At 33.0% G+C, this 9,748-nt stretch overlaps 1 protein-coding gene across 1 annotated transcript; it reads left to right on the top strand.

The window, feature by feature from the left end:
• Positions 1-3,353: 3,353 nt before the first annotated feature.
• Positions 3,354-8,166, top strand: LOC143204199 (uncharacterized). Its single transcript, XM_076416687.1, has 12 exons — positions 3,354-3,561; positions 4,515-4,609; positions 5,907-6,042; positions 6,096-6,251; positions 6,305-6,480; positions 6,537-6,627; positions 6,684-6,907; positions 6,973-7,201; positions 7,258-7,436; positions 7,496-7,748; positions 7,805-7,948; positions 8,006-8,166. The coding sequence occupies exons 1-12, from the start codon at positions 3,360-3,362 to the stop codon at positions 8,032-8,034; spliced, it is 1,914 nt and encodes a 637-aa protein (XP_076272802.1). The 5' UTR covers positions 3,354-3,359; the 3' UTR covers positions 8,035-8,166.
• The last annotated feature ends 1,582 nt before the right edge of the window (positions 8,167-9,748 follow it).

A 9,748-nucleotide genomic window follows, 5' to 3' on the forward strand; every position in this document is an offset into this window, starting at 1 on the left:
TATATAGTTTTATTTTCCCATAAAAAAACCCTTTGATACTAGTATCATTGCCAAAAAGATTCAGCAAATAAAATTCGTAAATAAATTTCTACGAATTTCTAAAAAACACAAAATAACGAAATAAATTACAAATTAATTATTATTATTCGTAATTTAAACTATCGATTCGATTTTTTGAAAAAGCGATATAATTTTTGACCAACAGTGATTCTAAAATGGTAAACCAATAAACTAAAAGATAATTTTCCATAAAGTTCAAGCATCTACTTATAGAACCTAAATAACCATCTTAAAACACAATGAGTTAGTTATGCATTGTTTCGAAATATGCCTTAGTGTTCAGATTTTACTCTCTCTAATTTTTGGATTTTTTTATACATCAAAAATAAGCTTTCCTCTCAATAGGAAGATGGTTGTTTTGTAAGTCTCAAAAAATAAGTTAAAATTGAGAAACCTTTTATTAAAAAAACACTTTAGAAATTAAATTTCTTATTTTCATAGCTGCGTATATTGATAAAATAAACTAATAGTTCGAGTAAAATGAAGAAACAGTGTAAATATCTTTTATATTTTTATCTCTATTGGAGGCAACTACGATATTAATACTATTTTTGGATAATAATTTGTATAGAAGAAATTAAGTATGAGTCGGCTTGGTTGGCGCAGTGGTGAAGGCGACAGGACGGTTCTACTGATCCTAGGGCATGGTGGTAAATTTGTGATGGCGTTTAAGCAAGAGTGTAAAATTCGGCAAAAAAAAATGATCCCAATGATCAGAACAAAATCATTATTAAGTGTACAAAACAACTTAGAGCCCAAGCCTAAGATTTGGTCGCGAGGCGTCGCTATTCTCAAAAAGAGATAAGAGTAAGATACAAACAGCAGAAACGAAATACCTCAGAAGAGCCAGGAGTGTAAGAGAGGAACATCTCTATTATATCAAAGGAGGAATACATAGAAAGTAGACCTGGTGGGAATACTTACAGGAATGGCGGACTCATGGCAGGCAAATAGCATGTAAGAAATAAGGACGGATACATGTATCTGATATATATATATATATATATATATATATATATATATATATATATATATATATATATATATATATATATATATATATAGAAAAGACACTAAACATAACATAGCTACGCCAGTACAAATATCATTATATCATAATGGGATGGAAGACTGCAGGAATAAGCAGGAATACCAGCATGTAGATGACACGAAAGAAAAGAAAAATTAAGAAAAAATCAGGAAACTGTCTCAGGACAGAGACTGATCCAATTCAAAGACCAATTTCATATAAAAATGAACACAAGAAAAGTATTTATGTATCTAACATGACTGAATTTACTGAAGCGTGGGCAAGAGCATCGGAGTTCAAGCCATAAGGTTACCAAAGGTGCATTGAAGATGCTTATAAGTGCCCTATTTATTAACTATTGGAATTAGGAAACATCAAACTTTGAAAAACACTCCTGGTTCGTGGGTTCCTGGAACAAACATCAGAGTTCAGGGTATAAGGCCATCAAAGGCTAACTGAAGTTGCTGTGAATTAACTTACTGTCCTATTGGTATTAGGACACCAGCTTGTAGTTCAGGATTGCAGTTTGATTTAAATTTATTTCAATATATTTTAATACTTCCAACGTATGGTTAAACTAAATCATTTTCAGTGTATGTCAAATACATCAATATATTTATTTTTCAGTCCTAAAAGTTTTTAAAGCATTTTACTTACCATAACAGTTGTGCCTTTGGTTTGTATGAAAAATAATTTAACTTACAAATGATAGAAGCCAACATTTCTGACCACAGGTGGTACTTGTGTCCTAAAGTCACAACGCCTCAAGCTCCAATGAGTGATAATGCCCGATAATTTTGAAAATATGCGTACGGTAAATCGTATAATACTATTTGAAATAAAAATCGAATGTTTCAAGTGCTTTCGTGATAACTCCTCTGGTTATCATGGACGAAAGAATTTTACGTTAGAATGTGTTTGTTTTGTCAGAATTTTCTAATCGTATTTATGGCAGAAGAGAAGAATTATTGCCCAACATAAACAACCTACAGAGATATTCAGAATTATTACATGTACGTCAACAATGAAACACTTTTTTAAATAATTTTAACATATATCTGAGTTACTTGGTGGGTCGATACCAAATTTCTATATTTTAATATTTCAATATCAAAATAGTTTTAAATTTGTATAATTATTTAACGAAAATACTTATTCTTCAATGTTGTTGCTAATTCAGATTATATTAAGAAAAATTAATGAAAATATTAATGTAGTTTTACAAAAAATTAACTAAACAACCCTGAATACAGTTTGGAAACATATTAATAGTCGTCTCCATGATCCCTAATCAACAAAAGGGATCTATATAGTTCACACGTTTTATATATGAGTTTGAAAGCAGAGAAAAGCTAACCCAAAAAGATTTTTTTATCATTACTAGTATCAATTAGTGTAGAAGAGTGCAGTTTCTTATGTATCAGAAATTAACTTGAAAGGAGAGTCGGTCGTCAATCCTGAATAGTGACTATACGACTGTACTGCACTAACACTGTCTTAAAGCACTAATCAATGACTAAAAGAACGTCAAAGAGAAACTGGTACATCTCAAGAACTAAATTTGAATTCTCTGAATTTTTGAAATATTCTGTTATTATATATAACCATAGAATTTTTCATTTTTGTAATTCTCAATAATTAGTTCTTACCTCGACTCTTACAGCACGTATTTTATGATAATGTGTTTGTAATTAATAACAAAATACAGCAAATGATATTAACCAAATAGAAATAAAATTAGATGTAACATGATAACAAGAACAACAAAGTGTAAAATGAGTAAATTAAAGAAAAATATATAGAGTACTGAAGGATATTTATCATTACATTATTATTACTGATTTATCGTTAATGGAGATTGAAGTGAATGGAAATTATAAGAAATTGATATAGGGAGAGGAAAGAAGAGGATCGAAGAAGGCAAGATAGAACAAACACACGATAAGAACCTAGCAAAAAACGAGATAAAAACGACTAAAACAAGAAATAAAATATTTGACGAATGATGACAATAAAGAAACATAACAGAAAGGACAACAAGGATAATAAATAAGGAAGAAACAACTGAAAAATAGTAACTGGTTGGATGTATTCAGTTAACTTAATAATAAAAATATTTTAATGAATGTTTTGAAAATTTTTAGTTGGTTTTTGTAGAAAAACAAAGTCCACTATTATGTACCACTCACTGTGTAGGTAAAAAGAAAATTCCTCTAGAAATATGTTGACACATAAGTGATTTTTCGACACGCCCCCAACACGATATACGATGACATTAAAAGTATTTATCGTTCGCCAATTATGCGTAGAATTTTCGAAAATATGTCCCAATAGAAATAGTTTCACGCCATTTTTTCCCTATAAAAGAGGCCGTAGACTACCATCGAATACATCCGCTACAAAATCGAACATGAACCAAAAGGCATATTCGATTTTGTTTTGTGCCCTATTGGCCAGCACTTTTGTAACTGGTAAGAAATGTATTTGTTAGTTATAGAAACTTAATTAAAGAAACAAAGTTTATTTTAATTAAAACCTAAACAATTGAATTTAAAAGTTTTTAGAACCGAAGTTTATTAAAAAGTTTGTTTTTGGAGTTTTCAGGCTACGGGTTTGTTTCGCTATTATGAATGTTCTAAAAGGCTGCGCTTAAAGATTTCTATATCTTTTAATAAGCAGATCAATCTGTATCTAGTTGTTACTCAATTTTAACACACATTCAGTACTTTCTCCAGTACTAATTAACACTTTTACAACTTCCATTATCGTTCTTATTTTGAAATTCCTGTTCTTTCACTATGATATTCATAACGCTCTTTATTTGATGTTGGTATACTCAGATATAACTACTAGTTGTTTTCTTTATAGTTCTTGCAGTTCTTAAATTATCTAGTTTAATAATATATAATAATTAATATCTCTATTCCTTTTATTCTTGCAGTTTCCCTCTTTTCTTTCCTCTCATGATGTTTTTTTGTTCATTTTACATTTATATATTTCATAATTTTTTAGTCTACCTCCACTTCCCTGTGTTGACAATTTCTCGTTCTTATACTATAGCTCGTATCAAGTTTCTCTCCCCTATTGTTTCTTTCTTGTTACATACTTGTTGGCTTCTTTCGTGTTTTTTATATTTTTTGACTAAATCTGGATTGGGATGACAACTTTAATTCCTCTATTTTTTCTTAAAAAAGCTTAGATGCAAGAAATTACCACTCTGAAGTATTGAGATCACTCATAATTTGATGTGTAAATTGACATTTCCACTTGAAGATATCTTCGTGCAGATGTTAAGATACATTTGTTTAAATCAATACTGATTAAATGTGAAAAATGGCTCCAAAATATATACTAAAGCTCTATATTCAGCTCGTGCATTATACGAACTAAAATATTCCATATATCCGATCGTTTTTTTTTTCAGAACTTAGGGCCAAGGGTCTAGACTATGCCCATCATAACCGCCACAAGCTCTCTCAAGATCGAACCGAAATACGAGAACAGAAACAATGCAGCTGGGTAAGATCGATTTTTTCCATGAATAATTCGTTCAATTCGCAGGAAAATGCATGAATATTAAACTAATCTTTCTATTTTATCAATATCGCAAAAAAGGCTATCTTAAGGTTAAGAAGGAAAAGTTTCACACAAACATCATATATATATATACATATATATATATATATATATATATATATATATATATATATATATATATATATATATATATATATATTGTTAATATTGTTAATTATTATTGGACAGATGCTGGAGGACATTTTATTTCAGTAAGCATCGACAAATCATCACTGCTTTAGAGACTCTCTGAGCAACAAGCTTTTTTATTCACAAATAAGGAACTTAGTCCATTAAGTATTTCACTGTTAGTTCTATGTAGCATCCAAGTATCGAGCTTCTTTTGACACTCTATCTTCTCTATTTAAGTGGTTTAAAATTGTTTTGTGATATTCTATCGTAATAATTCCGACAATGGAGATCACTTAAACAGTCATCGTCATAAAAACCAGACAATTTTTAATGAGACTAAGATTTTAAATTCCGAATTTCATTTTCAAATGGTGAAAATGCCTTACTGGATGAGCGACTGATGCTACCTATATATTTAGATTTATTATGGGTTATCCCCTTTTAAACATTCTATAATACGGCTTCATTCAATTAGTATTAAAAGAGTAATATCCAACTTTAATTTTAAAGTTCTAAAACATCAGAATTTAAAACCAAAGAATCGTGATTTATAGAAGCGGCGAAGTTCCCCCATGGGGATTTTAATCTGATTATTCCTTCCTAATAAACAACTATAATAATTCCCCTTCTACCCAATTTCATATAAAAATTAATACAAGAAATGTGTCTATGTATCTAACGTGACTGAATTTACAAAAGCATGGGCTGAGCATCTGATATCAACTGTAGGGTCACCAAAGGTGCTTAAAGTCCCCTATTAATTAAATATTGGAATTAACAAACATCCAAGCTTTGAAAAACACCAATGGTTCGTGGGTTCCTGGAACAGGCATCAGAGTTCAGGGTATAAGGACACCAAAGGCGAACTGAAGTTGCTGCGAACTAACCTACTGTCCTACTGGTATTTGGACACCAGCTTGAAGTTCAGGGTGTATAACAACAACATTAGTATTTATGAATAATATATAAAAACACTAAAAATATACTGTCCTCTTTCAAATATTCTATAGTACGGCTTCATTGAATAAGTATTAAAAGTGACATATCCAACTTTATAACCATTTGTTAAGAAGAACCGAAATTACTTTTTATAACTGGTTATCATCAGGTCTGTCGTGGTGCCCAAGGAGGAAGTTTGAAGTTCATTGTCAATGTCAACGCCAACCTGGTCGCAATCTTCGATTTCGAGTTTAACGTCGCCATAGTCTTCGACATCAGCTCCAACTATGTGGCGGTCTTCAACGGTACAAACTATCAGTTATGACGCAAACTCGTCTCTAACACCCTCATTTTCCAGGAAACACGGGCATTGTGATAGCTATCAACTTGTCCACAAGCATAGCTTTCTACATTACAGCAGAAATCTCAGGATCAGTGTGGAGTTCCTCCAAGGTGTCATTCGAATCGTTCTTCGCCAGCCTCTCTTTGAGTGTTTTCTTCAGCATTAGCGGAGGTAAGCGATGATGATGTTCTAAACGTCAGTCATCAGTTAATGTTGTTTTCCAGCTGTCCAATTCGAGGTTAAGAAAGCGTCATCCGAAGTCCAGCAGGCTCTTGGTGTTATCCTGGAGAAACTAGTCTTTGGAATTGAGATCGATGTATCTGAAAGCTTCACCTTGTTGTTGTCCATATCCGTATCGTACATTGAAGTTTTCAAGACGTCTCTGAAAGGGGGACTTGTGGTAAGTTTCAGTTTGGATTTCAGTAACAAGCATAAAGAAGTTAAAATTCATCGTAGCTTTTTGGAAATGGAGCCATATCACTGTACGGAAACCTATCAGGATTTCTGCAAACTCTTATTAGTTTCTCCAACATCGTGGTTCTTGTTGGTAAGTCTTGATAACAGGTCATCGAAGCCCTATAAGTCGTTAACTTGTTACCACAGGCGGTGTCCAAGTCCTTATATCTGCCGGTATCAACTTCAACTTCAACGTTCTCTTCTCCGCTTCGTTCGGTAGCCAGTTCCTCGTCAACGTCATCCAACAAATCTCCGTCAACATCAACATCAGCGAGAAGTTCTCGGGTACCCTCAACAAGGCCGAGTACTTCTTCGCTTTCCTCGCCCAATCTGGCGGTTCTGGATCTGGTAATATCACTGGAATTTACAAGGTATTTGAATACTGAACATATTCGAACAAGAACTCAGTTTGGAGTGATTGATTTTAATGCCCCAGATCGCTAGCAGCATCATTGGTCTCATTGACAAGTCAGCCAACGCTAGTATCACCAAGGTCATCGATTATTTGGTTCAATATTCCATATCCAGCAATACTGACGTCGCTGGTTTCTACTCATCCCTGGATGGATTCGTCAGCGTGTTTGAGGCCAACGCCAACCTCAAAGCTTCATTCTCCGGCCTAATTTCCATAGTTGAAGCATTGAAGAGCAAGTCTTTCGTCTACAGTAAGTTTATAAAAATAATGCGTAATAAAATATACAGTACATAAACCGTGATGCAGAGGGTGTTAATATCTCCGCCATCATCGAGCTTCTGATCGAGAGTGCTAGCAAAGATTCCAGCTACAGCCTGGTACTGGTAGTCTCCGTGCTCTTGCAGTTGAAAGCCATTATATCCGAATCAGAATCCTGCTCTTATCTGCTCTTCGTTCTCATCGTATACAGCAACACTGCGGCTGGTGTAAGTATGATTTTCTGACACCAATTAACCCAAATAACATTGGAACATGACATTTTCAGCTGAGTATCTTGAAGAAATTAAATATCGCCATTAAAGTTTCATCCGGCGTCAAAAACAATCTGCTCATCTCTCTGTTCTCTGGATTCAACATTGTCGCCTTCCTTTTCGGTAATTTCTACAGCGCCATCAGCGGATCGGCCATCGGTGGTATCGCAGTAGCTGTCAGCAAGGCTGTGAAGATATCCAGTAGTGGAAAACTCGAATTCAGCAAGCTATTGAACGCCTCCACTAACGTCGTGAACTTGATTAAAGGTAAACGACGATAAAACTAAAGTATCCTGACTGATTACGCCATTCTCGATGAACAGGTGCTATCCAAACTGTCACTGGTCTAAGCCTGGGTGTATCTACCAGCGTGAAACAACAGGCATCCTCAGCTATAACCGCTGTATCTGGCGCCAAAGGATCGTTCTCGGCAGGAGCATCGTTCGGTTTCAAGTTCGGATTCAGCAGTAAGTTATTGGCTTCGAAGTAATCCCTAGATAATTTTACGTTTTTGTTTGTTAAAGGCTCCGGCGGTGTATCCGTCAGTGGTTAAGGTAAGATCTCTTTAGACATTCTAAGGCCGGTATTGATGATACTATTTTTATTAATATAGAACAGGTGATAACAAACAATTATTTTACATATGGTGCTGGTAACGAAAAATAAATGGTATGCATAAAAACAATTGATTTTATTCAACTATTCCTCAGTATAATAATAATATATAAATTTTGTTTATAATAGACTGTTGTCATAATTGGAGTTTTATTACTTCCTTAACACTTTTAATCAATTAACTAAGAATTGTTTGTGATAATTTCAAAATTTTCTTTTAATTATCTCGTTTGTTAATACATAAAATATCATACTAAATACTAAATTGAATGAATACGGTACTATCTGATAGATACAAAATAAAAAATGTATGATAAGTTATAAAAAAGTACTTTTATAAAATTCAAAATGTCATTTATAATTATTTCAATCAATATTCTATCTGATTCTTGGTAACTTTACGCATGAATTTTGATGGAATATTCGGTTGTCATATAAATCTCCACAATCAACGTTAAAACACGTGTATCAGATCGAAATGATGTCTTTTCTTCAATTCTTCTTGCCTCTAGCCATGTCCGTGTTCACAATTTGTTTTCTCAATACCCTTCTTCATTTCAGGTATCATTATTCAGCCTTTAACTTTTTAGTTTTAGTTTTAGTTCTTCATTAAATAAGATTTGATGGACCATTTCGACAGCACATGGAAGAAAACCGATTTTGCTATTGTCTGGATTATTTTGGTCTTGGTGTTTTTGATCGTTATAATTTATCGACTTTAACCATCCTACTACTTTGTTTAATTTATTAAGTTCGCGTTACTTTTAAAAGAAAGTTGAAATATATTCTGGCAATTATAGTTGAAGGTAACTCCACTCTACGCTGTGTACATAATATCAAATCAAAATACTATAAAAACCCGCGCTATTCCAGGAAACAGGCAAAAGCTTGTAAGGTGAGTGAGTATTTTTTTCGAATTACATTATATTATATATAGATAACATTTTTATTGTATCAAATCCAGCGCCAAATCCAGTAAGATTAATGGGTCTGTTGTTGAACAATAGTCGGCAGGTAATTAATCATATTTCCTCGATAATAACAGATATACTGATTAGTGTACATAAAAAATAGTACGCGGCTATTTCAATATAAATTCCTAAAAAGACTTTCAAAACCTTTCTTAAAAACTTTTTCTTTCTAAATCATATAGGAGATATTGAAATAGAACTATATGAAATCGACGGCACTCTTCGAGACCAGAAGGTCAACAGCGATAAGACGTGGTCGTAGTTATTGTATTCGCTATCGCTATCGCTACTAAAATAATTATTCTACTAACTTGTTGGATACTTCAGATAAGATATAGACTTAAACAATTGCTCGTTTGACTGTCTTAATAGACAGAATTTGTCCTGAGTTTCAGTAAGGTTATTTCTTGACGCTTTCTCTGATTGCTTTGCGATGGAGGATATATATCTTAATGAGTACTTGAATAATAATCACCTCAACTATTGATAATTTGAGTGCTACATAAGATGGTCGCAATAACGTCCAGTTAGTGATTTTGTCGCAATATATTATAATCGAAAATGTTTAAAATATGTGAAGAAAATTTGAAACTCTATCGCAGTGTCACCTACCGGGTCCAGTAGTCAATCAAAACCATTTCACAACAGAAGAATTATATACAGGAGATGGAGAAAATAATA

The sequence above is a fragment of the Rhynchophorus ferrugineus genome, unplaced genomic scaffold, assembly GCF_030347505.1.
Source record: "Rhynchophorus ferrugineus isolate W39M unplaced genomic scaffold, kcgeb_rfMv2 rfM10, whole genome shotgun sequence".
NCBI classification, from domain to species: Eukaryota; Metazoa; Arthropoda; class Insecta; order Coleoptera; family Curculionidae; genus Rhynchophorus; species Rhynchophorus ferrugineus.